Source organism: Musca domestica, unplaced genomic scaffold, assembly GCF_030504385.1.
Source record: "Musca domestica strain aabys unplaced genomic scaffold, Musca_domestica.polishedcontigs.V.1.1 3, whole genome shotgun sequence".
In the NCBI taxonomy this organism is placed as follows: Eukaryota; Metazoa; Arthropoda; class Insecta; order Diptera; family Muscidae; genus Musca; species Musca domestica.
The window spans coordinates 2,474,525-2,493,401 of NW_026712299.1; the positions used below are offsets into that span (position 1 = coordinate 2,474,525).

Here is an 18,877-nt window from a genome sequence, read left to right on the forward strand (position 1 = left end):
GTGTGACGGTTTCATTAGCCGTTTGAAGGCCATAGTTCGTGCCAAAGGTAACCAATTCGAAAAAGTCTAAACTTATTCTAAAATCTGATGCTAATTCCGAAATTTTTTGCTTCCATTCAATAAAATTTAAAAAAAATGTAAAAATTATGGCGTTTGACTTTGTTGCATTTTTTTATCTCTCCCTGTATTTTGACTTCTTGTGTTGCTTGACATTTTGAGATGTGACAGAAATATCTGAATGGAATCGGATGTTAATTTCGCGTTTTATGAGCTTCAATGTTGACCCTTTGTGAGGAAGTTACCAGAAGGAGTGGACATATATATTCCATTTTCATAATAAAAATATTGAGACGTGTGTAATTTAAAGACAATCGGTATCTTACATCACATTTTGTAAGAGTTATAATATTTCAAAATGTCGACACTTTGGGGGGAAGATACTTGATGGAGTGGACCGATATTGGCCATTTTCTCATCCGACTTAGAACTGATGCAATTATTAGAATTTGCTACGTTAGAGCAAAATCGGATTATCGGTTCTCTTTCTATGCAGAAAATATATTTTTTGAAAATTTCGATCTTTTGTGGGGGAGGTACAAGAAGAAGTGTGCCGATGTTGCCCATCTCAAAACTCGATTTAAGATTGACAATAATATAAGGATGTACCAAGTTTGGATCAAATCGGATATAACCTTCGGAGCTATCGTGCGCACCAGCCAAACAGACGAACGGACGGACATCGCTAGATCGACTTCAAATGTCCTCAAACGGATTTGGTCCAAAGAGACCAAGGTTCTTAAACCGCTATTTCGACTAGACACGTTTTGGCCTTATCAAATGATATATTACCTCTTCAGCCACAAGACTGGGGGTATAAAAAGGACCAAAAGTATTGTGGAACTTGCCACCTCCATTTAGATACTTTGCGATGAAAACTTTCAAAATTCCGAAACACGTATTTTCTTTTTTTTTTTTTTGACTCTGCATCTGATTATCAATGCTGGAATTTCCCAGTAATTTAAGAAAAAAGATACTTTTGTTAAAATATATGATCTTACAGTCCCTCAAAGTATACCTCAAATATTTTTAAAAGCCTTCACAAATATTTTCAAAAAAAAGTGCATATTATGATATTTTCAATATTCCTAAAACAAAATCATCAACCCTTCAAATTCTATCTTGAAATTGCCCTACAATTTCTCCCTAAAAATAATGAGGAGTAATTTAAAAAACTTAAAGAAGCAAGCTCAGCATCCGCACTCCTTTAAACGAATTTCAAAAATCCGTGATCTGATAAAAATTAAAAATTGTTCTGAAAGTGATCCACGCCTTTTAATACAGCCCATAAAAAATATTCCTAAACCATATGTATGCCTCTTTCACGTAGTCTCCCAAAAAATATATATCAAACATCTCTTCTCCCAGTCATTCGAAATATTTTTAAATTCGTCTTATTATCTTCAAAATATTCCTATTCCTAAAAAAAGAATAAAAAATTAGAATTTTTTAAGAAACGACTAGTAACTTTTCACAGTTCCTATATCGAACTATATCGAAAATCGAGAATATCGATTTGTTAAAATAATATTTTAAAATTCCAAACAAAAATCCTTAAATTGCACCTCAATCTCCACATTCCCTTACTCTTCATTTCTCAACCTTTTACACCCCATCTGACAATTCGCAAATACCTGCACGTAACATCTTAATGGCAAATATTTCAATTGCATGTCAGTGTAAATATTTGTGAACTTTGTCTATATTGACATACACATTGGCACAAAGCCTCTACGGATTCAATTACGACGGCAAATAGGTGAAACTCATTCAACCTCAGCCATCTCCCAAAAAAAAAATACCAAATATTTTACTCTCTTCCACCGATAAATACCGACATGGAAAAAATCTAAGAAAATTCCAATAACCCTCCGAAAAAAAGGTTAACGCAACAATTTCAACAACAAAATTCCAAACAAATAGCCCAGAAAAGAGAAAATATAATTATAGGACAAAATTCCACAGCTAATATTATTTCACCTAGATTACCTGGAAGATGTATGGCGTTGGGATGTTAAAGTGACACCATAACAAATCGCCGTCACCGCCATCACCTTCACCATCGTCAGGTATGCGACAACTTTAAATCAAAAAACATAACGCTTGACTGCAGTCTCATCATTAAGGGTTCAATCATCAATTTTGTTTTTCGGGGGCTCACCTTTAATCTTTCGTTGAGACGAAACAAAAATAAAATTAAAACAAATATCTTAGACTGCTAGACGAAAAGAAAATTAATCCACTTCAATTCATTGGCTGTGATATGAGGCGTGTGTAGCAATCTACGGAATAACCTTGTCGGAGAAGCATTCATTCACCTTTTTTTTTGCAGACGTCACAGTGGCCTTTATGGAAGGTCAATAATGATTATCATCGAATGACAAAATTACACCATAATATTGAATAAATTATTATTATTGAGTTAAATATACTTAATATAGAAAATCGTGTTTGCTAGATTAACAGTAAATTCTTAACATTTTGAGATACATTAAATCTTTATTTTCAGATATTCTAAGAATCATTTCCTAAAGGTTAATTGAAATTTAAATCCAATTTTTTTAAACGACCATAACTTGAAGAGCTATCAAATGAAATTTATTAAACGAAACGTGTATTTTTTTAAATATTTTCCAAAGAGGTTTTAAAATTTAAATTCCCGCTGTTTATGAAATGGTTTCTGGATTGCGGATTCTGAATAAGAATAGCATTTTGAATCTTTATAATTTTGAAATATATGGGTACATACAAAATTCGTAGAAAAAACAAAAATATGCAGATATAAAGATTATTTAATATTTATGCGGGAGCAGAAAATGTAGATCAAAGTACAGGGTGAGATAAAAAACTGCAACAAAGTAAAACGCAAAGATTTTTACTTTTTTTAATGTTATTGGATGAAATCAAAAATTTTTGGAAATAGCATCAAATTTTAGAATAAATTTAGATTTGTTCGAATTGGTAAACTTTTGCACGATTTATGGCCTTCAAACGGCCAATGAAACCGTCACACGCTACCCGAATGTTGCTCTGCGGTACTTTGGTATTTTTAAGTGACAACCTTGCTTTCCAAAATACTCCAGACACAATAGTCCAACGGATCGGTATCCAGATTTTGGTAGTCATTGTGCACTGGAAATGAAGCAAGGAACTTCATTTTGTAACCATTCTTGGTGGCGCGTGCTGAGTGCGATGGTGCTGAGTTTTGGAATATCCAAGGTCTACGGCCAAAGTGTTTGCATGTTAGCGTGCCCAAAGCTTTAATATACCCTCCAGAATATTTTCGCGATAATATTCGGCATTTACTCTGATGATACGGTCGATTAATAAGAGTTATGGCGGCCCACAACATCACTATGTCCAGCGCTTGAGTTCTGGTGGCTAAAGGAAGGTGCACATTTTCAGCTGACCTCTTTGGCAAGTAAACACGATCATTTTGTTTGTTTACAAACTGCTGGACAGCGAATGTTTTCTCATCGGAGAAACCCAAATTCGGCAGTTCACCACTTTCGGCCAAGCAAGCAACTCTTTAGCTCTTTTGAGTCTATTTTCTTTCGGTTGCGGTGTAAGTTCTTACACTTTTTTGAATTTCAATGACTTTACCCCGAGCTCATTTTTCAATTTTTGTCGAATGAAGTATTGCGATATGTTCAGCTGACAAGCCATTTTTCACCCACTGCAACGCGGGTTTTGTTTCTTTACTTTTCGAACCATTTCTGCTAATGTTGCTGTTTTCTTCCGAGCGATGGTACGAGAAACAAAAGATTTATTCACATTTAAATGCGGGAATGCTCTAACGATAGCCACTTGTTGTTTTCCTGCCAAATATAAAGAACTCACACTATAACGCTTGAATTCTATCACGATTTAGATCTTAGGTCTCTTTGGACCAAATCTGTTTCAGGATATTTGGAATGATCATGCGAAACTTAAATTGAGTTTGAAGAAAGTATCATCCGATTTCACTCCAACTTTGCAAATCTCAATATTTGCATTAGTGCTAGTTTATGAGAAAATGGGCAATATCTGTTCACTCCATCAAGTACCCCCGTCACAAATGGTCAAAATTTTAAATAATTATAACTTTTATAAAATGTGATCTAAGAGTACCTCCCCCACAAAGAGTTAAATTTTTAAATAACACAACGATCATAAAATCCGAAATAAACATCAGGTTCTCTTAATATTTCACACAAGTTCATCTGTGAAGATGGGATATATCGGTTCACTACTTCTGAAACCTCGCCCACAAAGGATCAAAATTTTGAATATCCACGAAGCTCATAAAACGCGAAATTAACATCCGATTCCATTAGACATGGCACATCTCAGTATTTCCATCAACACAAGATCTGTTATAAAGACCCCTATAGGGTTCAAGATTTTGAAGAGCAATACGCCCAAATAAATTAGGAAGATGATATATATCTGTGAATCCCTTCTGGTACCTCACCTATAAAGGGCCACAATTTTCAATACTTTTGTCTGTCATAACTTGCGAAACAAATCAGCAATTATTTACAACTTGCTATATCTAAATAATTCTCTTAAACAGAAATCTGATGTGAATATACAATTTAAATGTTTGATTTCCTTCAAATTTTGCACACAACGATATTTTTATCTGTATTAGATGAAGTATGAATATGGAATACTTCGATCTACTATATCTGGTAGCTCAAGCGTAATTCCACTTTTTCCAAAAATTTGCACATATCTCATAAGAAGTAGTTGATATAGTCCAAATATAACACGTTTTAATATTTGTATCAGTCTTAGGTCAAATACGAATTGTCAATATTGGCCAACTGCTTCGGAACATCCCCTTTAAAGGGTCAACCAATTTAATAATCATATCTCAAGGTTGGAGTAAAACCGACTGATACTATTTTACTTGTTTTAGACAAATCCGTTGAAAAATGTGGTAGACACCACAAAGCATATGTATTCTGGATCAGCGTAAAATTCTAAGACGATTTAGCGATGTCTGTCTGTCATTTGTAATCACGCTTTTTAGGCTAAAATTTTGCACACATGTGTATTTTTTTCAGCAGGCAGGTTAAGATTTTTTTTTTTTTTGGGACATTATTCACCGAAATTGTTTAAAATTTCGTTTTTAGAATTCCTAATAGGTATTACAGGAAATTTTCTGTAAATGTCCAGGACTTCGTATGGCCTTCATATACCGGTACCCCCTATATTCGGTATTTTGATGATTTTTGCGACATTATTCACCAAAAACTCACGTATTTGAATATTGTAATGGCCTACGACAAAAGTTGCTTATGCAGGTCGATGTCATCATATAAACGCCAATATTACGGCGACTTCCTATATTTGGTATTTTTAAGATTTTAACATATTTTTAACGTTTATTTATTTATTTATTTATTTATTTATTTATTTTTTTTTTTTTTGAAAATTTTCAAATTCGTTCTAATGGTGGAGGGAATTCTAAGTTCGTCCCGGCAGAGCTTTCTGCTTTTTTACTTCTTCGTACAATTATAGTACACATTTCCGAAATCACCTCCATATGTCCATGCTACACATGAACATCGGCCCTAATACCAAATTTCTGATTTCAAGCACTATCTGTACACCCAATACCAAATTGTACCACATATAGTACTATTTAGTACTTTTCGTGCATTTGTTCTACACATTTCTAAAACCAAATATATTTATCACAAACCTACCATCATCAGGGACCCCAATACAAGATTTTAAAATTTCTATTTCATCCGTTTACCCTAAACCAAATTGTTCCAAATTTAATACCATTTAGTACAGTTCGCACACTTGTACACATTTCCAAATCCATATATCCAACATACTTTTCAAACTTGACTCTCGTACCAAATTTAATGTTTTTAGCTCTATCCATTCACATAATACCAAATGGTAAAATTTTAGAACTTTTCGTAACCTTAAAGTTGATATTTCCAAAAACCCCTTGGTACGCCTATCCTTCACACCATATATGACTCTCATTCCAATTTTCAGAATTCCAGTTCATTCCCTTTGTCCAATACAATATAAGCAGTTTTTAGTGCATTTTTTACTTTTTGTACTCTTTCCAAAAGCCCAGCCATATCACACGCCTACGCAGCAAGACTGGCCCTCTCGAAAAATTTCAAGATTCTAGCTTCAACCGTTATGTCTGTCGTTGAGTCTAGGTTAGTCAGTCCGTTATTTCGCCATTCGTTTATAGAAAGATACCTTTTTAAAACACTTTCCTATTTCCTACCTTAGCCATAGGTATGGCTAATTTGTCTTAAATAATTATTAGCTGGAAATTTATGGCATTTATTTCGAGCTGGACACCATGACACCTTTAATAAATTCCCCAAAGCTATTACAATTAAAAAGCAATAAGAGAGCCTCATAATTCCGGATAAATGCAGGTCAACGTTCACCGCAATAACGAGCAATAAAACAGTTCATCAACTTTATTTATACATCAATAAATCAAACGGAGAGAGAAAACACAATTCCGCTTATTGCAAATGATGATTCACTGCTGGTTGTCTGCTGCTGACAAATACTCCATCTTGACACAAAAACAAAAAAAAAAAAACTTCTTACAACAAAAATAAACACTATGGCCCATAGTGCAGCTTATCTAAGCCGACTGTCTGCCGTGTTAAATAAACAACTCTCACAACACAAATCAAACAAAACGCACAACAAAAAACAAACCAGTCGAACAGAAGACAGAACAGAACAGAGTTATGCGTTATCGCAGCGTGCTTACCTCCAGTACGACTGCCTCCAGGGCAGGTTGTGAGATATTCTTCATTGTGGTGTGATTGAGTTTGGGCGCACTGTCGGCACGATTGCGACCCAATGATTGATTCGATGTTCGGTTGTCGGCCTTGCTCAGCACCGAATTATTTGAGGATTTGTGATTTATTTCCAGTGCCGAGCGTAGAATGTCAACCTTGGAGGCACTGCCGATGCCGTGCTTGGGCACACGTAATGACTCGACATTATAACTGCTGCGACGTATTGATAAATGGTCGTGGATGTCACCCTGGAAGCGAGAAGAGCAATAAGAACAATAACAACAACAATAAAAAATAACTTAAAACAAAAATCGCCCAGAGAAAGAGCGTGGAGGTGGCGGAGGTTCTGTTGGCGAGGGTGACGAGAGCGAGGCCAATTTAAACAAAAGCTTCCCCTGGGCCATCGAATGAGATTGGAAAAATGAAAATTAATGAAACAATGAATGAATGAATGACGAAGAACTTTTCATTTCAAAGTTGCAGTCGAACAAACAAGAATTCCATTAGCACTGGATGTGGCAATTTTTGCATAACAGCCAAATCATTCTGTCTCATCATCATCGCCAGCATCTCCACCACCCTCACACCTCCAATGGCCACTGGCCACTTACCCTTGAGCCCCGCGGCAATGAAGATAAACTGCCAATTTGATTGTATTTTATCATTAGACTCAAACGTTCCAATGACATGGAGGTACCCTGCTCCTTGGTCGGTGGCTCGGTCAATTTTTCCGTTTCACCTGCCTCAACTGCTTCGGCCGCCTCCACCTCGTCTTCGGTATCGTCCATATTGTGATCGAATTTACGCAGCCAAACCAGATGGAGAATACCATAGGCAATGCCACCGACCACCGCCAACAGACCCATATAACGGAAGGCGTCACGTGTACCAAACTGCCCGATGAGCAGGCCACCGGTGAAGGAACCACTACCACGACCTAAGGTAGAAAAAGAAGAGAAATTAAAAAATACATACAAAATTAATGGAATTAAGCAGAGCTCTTCAATAAAAGGTAGTGTTAAAGAAAATTTGAGCATTTTATTAAATCGGAAGGAAATTCTATGAAAAATATTAATCTGAAAAAAATTCAAAGTAAGAAACATATTATCGGAGAGCAGAAAACAGCCACGGTCTCACCCCAAATTAGTCAAGCAACAAGCAACAAAGAGGAAAACTACTTAACTTCTTCCTCCCGAAGATAGTTGAGGTCTAAATTGACAACGAAATATTGGTTCATCTACTACAGGTATGCTCCGGTTAGAAGTTTCGCCCTGCAGTCAAAGAGGAAAATCCACAGTTATCAATCAGACCAAATCTAGTTTGGTGTCATACCAATCCGAATTTTGCTTCAGACCAGAAGGTGTAGATATTAAACATCTTCTGTCGGAAGATGTTCCACCCCCGATAACAATAACAATTGCTAACAAATTTTCAGGTAAATCAATTGGAAAATATAGTCATACCCCAAAATAAAAGAAATGATGGGGTATCTTTACACAACGGCAATACAAAAACATTGACCAATATCGATGTTTTAGCAACTGGGATTTCAGGACGATAAGAACTCAAAATACTAAAATAAAAAAAATTAAGTACAAAATATAACTAAACCGAATAAATAGTAAGGACAGGTCAAAACTTGGGAGATGACGACTATATGATACCCTACACCACTATGCAGAATAATAGAGCTACCTGTGACAAATAAACCGATGTATTCGAAATTTATGTGAACTATGAAAAATTTTTGAATGCGTAAATGGTTGTAGAGCAGTCATAATTTGCAATCAGAAGCAAATTATATATGGGAGATATATCCAGCTCAGACTCTGCTTCCACCAAATTTTGGTTGAAGCATTTTTAGCCCTTGTACCAAATGGCATTGCTGTAGATTGCATGATATGATTTCGAGAAGGATTAGATTAAACAAGTAAAAAAACAGCTAAGTTCGGCTGGACTGAACTTTTTATACCCTCCACCATTTGGAAGAAACTTGAAGATTTGAAAAAAAAATGGTCGGAAAATACCGCTCAAATGAAAACCGCTAAATGGGGGCAATACGAAGACCTGCATAAGTGATTTGTGTTATAGGCTGTAATAAGTGTTACGAATTTTATATCCGAAATTTGAAATAACTCCAGTGAATAATGTCGCAAAATTCATGAAAATACCACCTATCTGGGGGTACTGTTATATGGGCGCTATATGGGAACGTGGAACTATTTATATGATTCCCTTCTAGGGGGCAAAGTACTCAGAAGGAACCCGCTGTGCGAATTTTAAGACAATTCCATTAACAAATTTTTCTGAAATCATGAAAAAGCCGAATATCGGGGTACCGCTATATGGGGGCTATACGATATCCTAGACCGATATAGATAATTCTCTTCCAAGGGATAAAATATACGATGTCGTGGATCGATATAGCCCATCTTCGAACTTGACCTGTCTGCAGACAAAAGACAGATATCTGCAAAATTTTAGCTTCCTATCTTTATTCGTTTTGACTCTAGCGTGATTACAACAGACGGACGGACAGACAGGGCTAAATCGTCTTAGAATTTTACGCTGATCAAGAATATTTATACTTTGTTGTTTACGATTGCCCCCTAATGTCTTAATTACAGCCAAAAAACATCAGAAGATTACTTTTGCGCCAACTTGTACATGCATATGTACTTAACAGATTTTCCGATTTTTTTTTTTTTTGCGGTAATTAAAACTCTATGGACCTATCGTAAAATTTAAAGCATTTCTTCATAGGAGGATTACTTGTATAATTAATTGTCCTCAATTTGTATTGGACATTGGCCATAGCACGAACCATTAGTCAAAATTTGAAAACCGCACTGGTCGTCCTTTCAGTTGAAATTTAAAAAAAAAAACTTTTTGGTTACCTTTAGATATAAAATATGTATGAACCTTTAATACCCTCCACCATTTGCAACGAATTTGGAAATTTTCAAAAAATAAAATCCTTAAAAAATTCTGTTAAAATTTAAAAAATACCGAATTTAGCCGTTATTTTGGGGTCTACACGACGTGGACCTACTTAGGCATTGTTTGTCATAAGCCATTACCATATTAAAATTCGAAACATAAAATAAACGGTGAATAATGTAGCTAAAATCATTAAAATATCGTGTATAGGGAGGTACCGTTATATCGGATCTATACGAAGACCTGTACCTGCATAGACAATTTTCTGTCACAGGCTGTAGCATCCATTACGAACGTCAAATACGACAACTCAAACAAATTAGGTGGGTATTGTACCTAAACTCGTCAAAATACCGAATATAGGGAGGTACTGATATATGGGGCCTATACGAAGACCTGGACCTGCGTAGACAATTTTCTGTCACAGACTGTAGTTCCCATTACGAACTCCAAATACATAATTTGAAACTACTCCGGTGAATAATGACGCTAAAATCATCAAGAATCCAAGTATTGGGAGGTACCGTTATAGAGGGGCTATATATTTCTGTCACAAGCTGTAGTATCCATTACGAACTTGAAATGCCAAATTTGAAACAATTCCGGTGAATAATGTCGCTAAAATCATCAAAATACCCAATATAGGGAGGTACCGCTATATGGGGGCTATACGAAGACGTGGACCTGCACAGACAATTTTCTATCCTAGGTTGTAGTATCCATTTCGAACTTCAAATACCAAATTTGAAACAGAGACAGCAGAAGGACGTGAATTAATAAGGACAATTTTCTGTTATAGGAAGAAAAGTGTGACAAAAATAATCGAAATTCCAAATATCTGGAAGTAAATTTATATGAGGCCTAAGCGAACGACCTTTATTGCTTCTATGGCAGATAGCCAGAGAAGGTGGTGCAACCACGAACTCCAAATAACAAGTTTGACATAATTCAGTTAAAAAAAAGTTCTTCATAACTAAAACACATCCCAGTAAAATTTTATCAACCTACATCATTTTGTTCGGAAGCTAGAGTGTTTTCCACAGACGGGCAGACATCACAAAATGACGAAGAATTTTATCCGCTGATCGGGAATATATATACTTTGTGGAGTCTAAATAAAATTGATTTCACAATTTACTGGATTTGTTATTACTCAAAAAATTGACATTTTTGACAAAGTTTCGAAATATTTTTCATGTTCTTTTTTCCTGAATTTAGTTTAATATAAATATTTACACGAACCAAGTAAGGAATATGTGGAGGACTCGATTCCTTTTATATGAGGAATATGTATGATTTTTATACCCTACAACACTATGTGTTGGGGGTATTATAAGTTTGATTGGGCCAAAAATAATGTAACAGCTCGAAATATTGATTTCCCACATAGGAAAGTATATATGGATCTTCCTAGCTCGCCGAGCTGAGTCGATCTAGCTATGTATGTCCGTCCGTCCGTCTGTCCATGTTAATTTGTAATCACTCTATAGGTCGCAATTATAGTCTGATCCTCACGAAATTGAAAATGGAGGTGGGGTTATGATCAGAATAGAACCCTATTGATTTTGGAGATGATCGCATAATATTTAGGGGTCGAAATGGACCAAAAACTGAAAAATTTCCTGATTTTGCAGTTGCTCTACAGGTCGCAATTATGGACCAATCGAAGCGGAAGTTAGCACGGAGATAGAGCTTAGAGGTGGCTATAAGTCTTCCAATTTTGATGGTCATCGGCTAATATTTAGTGGGTGAAATAGACCATAACATTTGTGTTAAATAAAAGTCAAAATTTCCATTAAAACGCGAATATTTTTAATCCCGACGAAATCACAAACAGACGAACAGGTCAATTCTGACCGTTACGTCGATGACGATAGTTAATATATCGGATATATATATAGCGAAATATATACAACGTGTATATACAAATATAATGCTTATATCTCAAGAATGGCCGATTTTGACAAATTTTGTCAATTCAGGCATAAAGGTATAAAATCTTAAAAAATCGCATAAAAAAATGCCAATAATGATGTAAATATAGGTTTTGTAGCATTTTGTGACATTTTTTTATTTTTTCATATTTTTTATCGCATGCGATTTTTTCAATTTGACTTATAATATTGTATTGTACATTTTGTAATATTTTTTCACATTACAACACAGGTTGGGGTTATTATATACAGATTGCAATTATCGCCCAATCCTCACGAAAATTTTTATACGTGCAGGGTTAGGCTTAAAAGGGCTAGTCCTATTGGTTATAAAGATGTCCGCAATATATTTGGAGGTTGAAATGGACCAACAACTCAAAATGTTCCTGATTTTGCAACCGTTATAAAGGTCGCCAATAGAAACTAAAGGACTCGAAATCTTGCATAAAATAAGAGATTACGACAACGAGTAGAATGGACCACTACTTTTGTGCGAAAAAAGACCAGCATTGCTTACAGGCGATATCCGAAATATACAAAAGCCGAACTTCTGGCTTTTTTATGCTGATTTCGTTGACGAATATAGCCAAATATCGTAGACAAGCAAATCATATAGATGAGTTTAAATTTAGAAATACAGAGGGGCCTCTTGCTTTTGGAAGAGGGGTTAAAATGAACCAAAAACAGAAAAGAAAAATCCTGATCACACAATTAACGCCAATCGACACGCCTGAGAAGACAGTTAAGGACAGGGAAGGATTCTAGCATTTTGGATGGAAAATGGACCACAACAACAGTATGACGGAGTGCCAAAATATTGGGCAAATGTCCCTGGTCAATGTCTCGTGACATAATTTCAAAAGCGAAATCTTTCAAAATCGATCTGGATATAAGGGGGCTTCTAACATATTTTAGTGTTGTAGGGTATCACATGATCGGCCCCGCACGACTATAGCCTTTGCTTAAGTGTTTTCTTTTTTTTAAATTAATAATCTTGTAGGGGGAGATAATAGAAAGCGTAATGGAGTCATTTCTATTCAAAATTGTGGGTACCAAAAGGAGCGAACCGTTTATTGTCCATATGAACGAACAGTCGGACATGGCTAGATCGACTTCATATATCCTTAAATGTATTTTATTTTAAAAGACCCAAGTTCAAAAACTATAGGACATTGGTTTAAATTCCAATGAAATTACTCAGAAGATCAATGGATTCTTTGATGATACTAAAATTTATAAATAATAAGGAAAAATATATAAGAGGATTTGAAAGTGTCGTAGTTTTACTTTCGAGTTAAATTTTCTATCCCCGACAATACCAGCAATGTTTTCCAACAAAATTCTACACCAATTTAGCGTAAACAAACACCCCATCCAAACACATTCGAGTAATCACTTTCATGAATTTTTGTCGCCTTTCATTGAAACCACATTTAAATGTATTCAAGAAAAAAATAGCTGATCCATTACAAATAATTTCAATACAAAAAACCACAAAAAAAAAAAAAACATTTTTTTGGCAATCGTACAATCTAATATACATAAAAAATAACAACAAATATGCTAAGCTTTATTGAATAGACCACAAAAAATACGAATATTCCATAGGCTTGTATTTTACAGAAAAGAAAATAATAATGGGAATCCTATTGAATGATTGACGACAATAAGATACGATTTCAGTTCAATCATTTTCACATTCAACACACAAACAAAATAACAACAATGAATGTGTCATATTTGAGAATAACAAATCGGATTCTTCTGAGGAATTTTATACGAGGGGTGATAGCCTTATTTGGGTTTCTTTAATTCGAATATTTTTTCGGGAGCTTTCTGAAATATAAATGGGACATTTTCTCACAAGAGATAGCATCGACAATAAAAAACGCTGGTGGATATACAGAGATTAAAATAATTGCCTTTGGATTAAAAAAAGTTAAACTGCATCAGTCGATTTTGCCGACAAATGTATACCTTCAGCCAATATTCGATTATTAAAATATATTTTGACTTTTAACTTCAAATTGTTGACCCTCTATGGAGTCGGTTCAGAAGCAATGGGTCAATATTGTCCATTTCGCATATTGCGACGTGCCAGCTGTGAAATTTGAAGAGAGTTGGATGCCTGTTTCGCTTTCAGCGTTTTTTAAACCCCCTTAAACCTTTTTTTGGGGAGGTACCAGAAGAAATGGTCCGATCTCTACCATCCTTATAAAAGATCTTGCGTTGATAGAAATATTGAGATGTGCCAAGTCTGAACGGAACCGGATGTTAAATTCGCGCTTTTTCATGAGTTTCATGGATATTAAAAATTTTGACTCCTTGTGGGGAAGGTACCAGAAGGAGTCGACCGATATATCCCATCTCCACAGCTGAAGTTGTGTAGCAAAAATAATTGGAAGTGTGAAATATGAAGAGAACCGGATGCTTATTTCGGATTTTATGATCGTTTTGATTATTCAAAACATTGACCCTTTGTGGGGGAGGTACCAGAAGGGATGGTCCGATCTTTACCATCTTTATAACAGATCTTGTGATTATGGAAATATTGAGATGTGCCGGGTCTGAATGGAATCGGATATTAATTTTGCGTTATATGAGCCTCATGGATATTTAAAACTTTGAAATTTCATGGGGGTGGCACAGGTAGTAGTGGACCGATATATCCCATTTTCACAGCAGACCTTGGGGTAGTACAAATATTGTGTTGTGTGTAATTTCAAGGCAATCGGACCTCCCCCACAAAAGGTCGGAATTTTCAAAAAATATATTTTTTTGCACAGAAAGAAAGGATAATCCGAATTTGATCCAACTTTGCAAATCCTAATATTTGTGTCAGTGCTAGGTCAGGTGTAAAAATGGACCATATCGGTCCACTCCATCAAGTACCTCACCCACAAATGGTCAAAGTTTAGAATAATTACAACTCTCATAAAATGTTATGTAAGAGTCCGATTATCTTCAAATTTCACACATTCCAATATTTTTATTAACCCAAGGTCTGGTGTTAAGATGAACAATATCGGTCCACTCCTTCTGGTACCTCCCCCACAAAAGGTCGGAATTTTCAAAAAATATATTTTTTTTGCACAGAAAGAGAAAGGATAATCCGAATTTGCTCCAACTTTGCAAATCCTAATATTTGTGTCAGTACTAGGTCAGGTGTGGAAATGGACAATATCGGTCCACTCCATCAAGTACCTCCCCCAAAAATGGTCAAAATGTTGAATAATTACAATCTCATTAAATATGATGTAAAAGTCCGATTGTCTTCAAATTTCACACATCCTAATATTTGTATTAACCCATGGTCTGGTGTGAAGGGGGAATACATCTGTCCACTCCTTCTGGTACCTCCCCCACAAAATATTGAAATTTTGAGTACCCATGAAGCTGATAAAACGTCAAATTAACATCCGATTCCATTTAGACTTCGCACATCTGTCGAAATATTTATATCATATTTTTGGGTCCGATAGGAAATGGGCAATATTGGCCCATTCCTTCGGGATCTGCTCCATAGAGGATCAAACGTTTGAATAATCTTAACATTAGTCAAAATATATTTAGATAATCGAACATAGGCTGAGGGTATATAACTGGCGGCAATACCGACTGATACTTTTTAACTTGTTTTAATTTTTATTAATTGAAGGCAAAAAATGTCGGAAATTGCATCAAATTTTGGAATAAGTTCAGATTTGTTCGAATTGGTCACCTTTGACATGAATTATGGCCTTTAAGCGGCCAATGAAACCGTCACACGCTGTTCGAAAGTTGCTCTGCGGTATTTTAGCCCATTCCCGGTGAAGCGCTTGCTTGAGGTGATCGACACTTTGGTATTTTTTAGTGCCAACCTTGCTTTTCAAAAAACTCCAGACACAATAGTCCAACGGATTCGTATCCGGAGGCTTGGTGGCCATTATGAGCTGAAAATGAAGCGAGGAACCTAATTTTGTAACCATTCTTGTATGGCGCGTGCTGAGTCCTGTTGGAATTTCCAAGGTGTGCGACCAAAATTTTTGCGTGCCCAAGGCTTTAAAACACCCTACAATATATTTTGGGCGATAATATTCGGCATTTATTCTGATGTCACAGTCGACTAATACGAGCGGAGAGCGACCATCGGCTGTTATGGCCACACCACACCATCACCATGGCCGGCCCTTGAGTTCTGGTGGCCAACCGAAGGTGCACATATTCAGCTGACCTCTTTGGCAAGTAAGCACGATCATTTTGTTTGTTTACACACTGCTGGACAAAGAATGTTTTCTCATCGGAGGAAAGCAAAAACGGCAGTTCACTACTGCCGGCCAAGCGACGCAACTCTTCAGCTCTTTTGAGTATAATTACTTTCCGGTATGGTGTAATTTCTTGCACTTTTTGGAATTTTAATGGCTTTACCCCGAGATCATTTTTCAATATTTTCCGAATGGAATATTGCGATATGTTCAGCTCACGAGCCATTTTTCGGCCACTGCGACGAGGGTTTCGATCAAGTCGCTTCTTTGCTTTTCGAACCATTTGTGCTGATGTTGCTGTTTTCTTCCGTCCACTTCCTTGACGTCGGACTACGCTAACCTCACGGTAACGAACTATGGAACGAGACACAGACGATTTATTCACATTTAAATGCTGGATAGATGAAGATAGCAACTTGCGACTTTCAAGCCAAATAAAAAGAAATCACACCATCACGCTTGAATTCCATCACGAATAACATTTTTTCTGGAAAATTCTCACCAAAATGCTTTTGTACGCTTGTAAGCAATATAATGAGCTGTCACTGGAATAATTTTAAAAACTGTCGGACGAGTGGCTTTGAAATGACAGCAGTCTGAAATTGGTTGCAGTTTTCTCATCTCACCCTGTATATCCTTTCTACCGATATGGCTAAGGGTATAAAAATGTGAAATGCGATCGAAAATTGGTAACTAAATTTTCAAAAATATTGAACTTTCCGGTTTTTTTTTAAGAAAATCAAGACCTTACTTCGACCTGAAACGTCTGATATTCAAAATAATTTATTGAGAAAACCAAGGTGGCCTTTTATAGGAGCTATGACAAACCTATATCGACCCTTTACCCAATTTCTTAGAATCCCAAGATAATTTTCCTCAAAATCTGCTGTCTTCAAAATTGCTTACGGAGTTCCTTGAAAATCCCATTTAAACAGAACTACTTATATCTAATTCGAAATCCACATTTCCTGCTCTCCACAAATCAATCTAAGGATTATGAAATCGAATCGAAAACGAATGGCTCCAGAACAAAGCAATATTCAAGTAAATCACTTTTTTCTTTTCTTCTCATTTCCATACAATAACAACAACAACAATAGCGGAACATACAGACATTCATACGACCATATCAAGAATGGATTCTAATTTCGTATAATCTGCAATTGTACTTACCCAAACTGAAGTGGGCCATGCCCAGCACTCCAATCAAAGTGGCCAGTAGACTTTTTGGTGCCAATATGGAACAGTATGTGGCCGCTGCCACCCACATCAAGTGACACGAGAGGGCTTCCATTGCCTCAAAAGGAAAACACCACCAGGCATTTCTGAACACCAGAAGCAGCAACGACAACAGCAGTAGTAGCATCAGAAGCATCATCATCAACAGCATCAGTACGGCAAATAAGACCAATGAGAATGGACCATGGATGAAAGGCAGAAAAAAAAAACAAGAAAACAAAGTAGTTGGGGATTATTCATAGGTAATGAAGAAAAAAAAAAGAAAGAAAGGAGAGAAAAAATCAAATAGAATCACAAATAAGGCAAGCCAACAACAGAAACCTGTCAAATATGCCACCCAAAACCGCTCGACAACACAAGAGTGGAGACCCATATTCAGCCAAACCAAATCTTTCCGGGGACTGATGTGAAGTATGTTGGTGTGGCTGAGTGGGTGAGTGAGTGTTATGCCAGACCACACGTCACAGGCAGTAATGGCATAAGAAAGAAGATTCTCAATGCAACACAGGGATTTAAGGATTGCAAAATAATCGATCTTTAAAGAAGACTTTAAAAAGACTTTCTATAGCCAGAGTTTTTTGAAGGGGACTTTAATAGGAGTCATTTTGGAAGCTTTCAAAAGGATCGAACATTATAAATACCCTTATATAGACAGAAAAATTTTGGAAGGTCTTGTATGAAAGAAGACTCTTTGAAGACCTTCTATAGCCAAAAGAGCCTTTGAAGTTTTTTTTTTTTAAGAAGGAAGATCTCTTGAAGATCTTCTTTACCAAAAAGAACTTTAAAGCATTTCGGAAGATCCTTTAAAAGATTTCTGCAGAAAAAATCCACTTTAAAGATCTCCTATAAAGAGAACGCTCTTCAAAGGCATACAGAGCGAAGACGCCTAAAAGTTTTTCTATGGGAAAAAAGATTTTAAGGTATTCTATTAAGAGAGGAAGCTCTTAAAAAGTCTTTTATGGAGAGAATACGATTCTAAAGTATTCTAATAAGAGAGGCAAGGCACTTTAAAGGTCTTCCATAGCTAGAAAACACTTCACATATTCCAGAGATAGAAAGAAGACACCATGTAGGTGTATTACGGAAGATCTTTAATCGATCACATCTTAACGGGTTTCTATAGAGTCATGGTGACCTGTAGGTAAAACGTTTACATATCACAGACAAGTTAATAGAGCCCTCTTTTATTTATAGATTTTATAGAATCGTTTTTTAGGTCTTCTATAGACCGAAGCCTTTTACTGGTTCCCCTTAAACAAAAGACTTTTCCTTTTACAGTTATTGTTTTGAGAAAAGACCTTTAAGAAATCTTCTCCTTCAACAGGTCACGAAAAGGTAAAAGATCTTTGACAAATCCTCTAAAGGCCGAAAATTTTCAACAAGTCTTCCATAATAGAATGGTTGTTACAGGTTTCAGATCTTCTATAGACAGAAAATCTTTGAGTGGTCTTCCATAGAAATAAGAACTTTGTCATTCTTCTATAGAAAAAAGCTCTTTGACAGGCCTTCTATAGACAGAAGACCTTTAACCGATTTTCTATCGGAGAGGTATTTTATAGTGATGACTTTGAGAGGTCATCCATAAGGGATCTTTATAGGTCTACTATCAACTAAAGATCTTTCACCCGCTTACTATTGACTGAAACCCTTCCCAGGAACTTTATGGGCCACCTTAGAC

General features: G+C 36.0%; 1 protein-coding gene across 2 annotated transcripts in view; it reads right to left on the minus strand.

Moving 5' to 3' along the window:
- LOC101900156 (uncharacterized) overlaps positions 1–18,877 on the minus strand; it is a 213,319-nt gene that overhangs the window by 39,833 nt on the left and 154,609 nt on the right. For both annotated transcript variants that reach the window (XM_059124593.1, XM_059124594.1), the window contains exons 8-10: positions 17,134–17,285; positions 7,454–7,779; positions 6,812–7,090 (exon numbers count right to left, since the gene is read on the minus strand). In XM_059124593.1, coding sequence (XP_058980576.1) covers positions 6,812–7,090; positions 7,454–7,779; positions 17,134–17,285 — 757 coding nt within the window. The remainder of the gene's footprint in view (positions 1–6,811; positions 7,091–7,453; positions 7,780–17,133; positions 17,286–18,877) is intronic.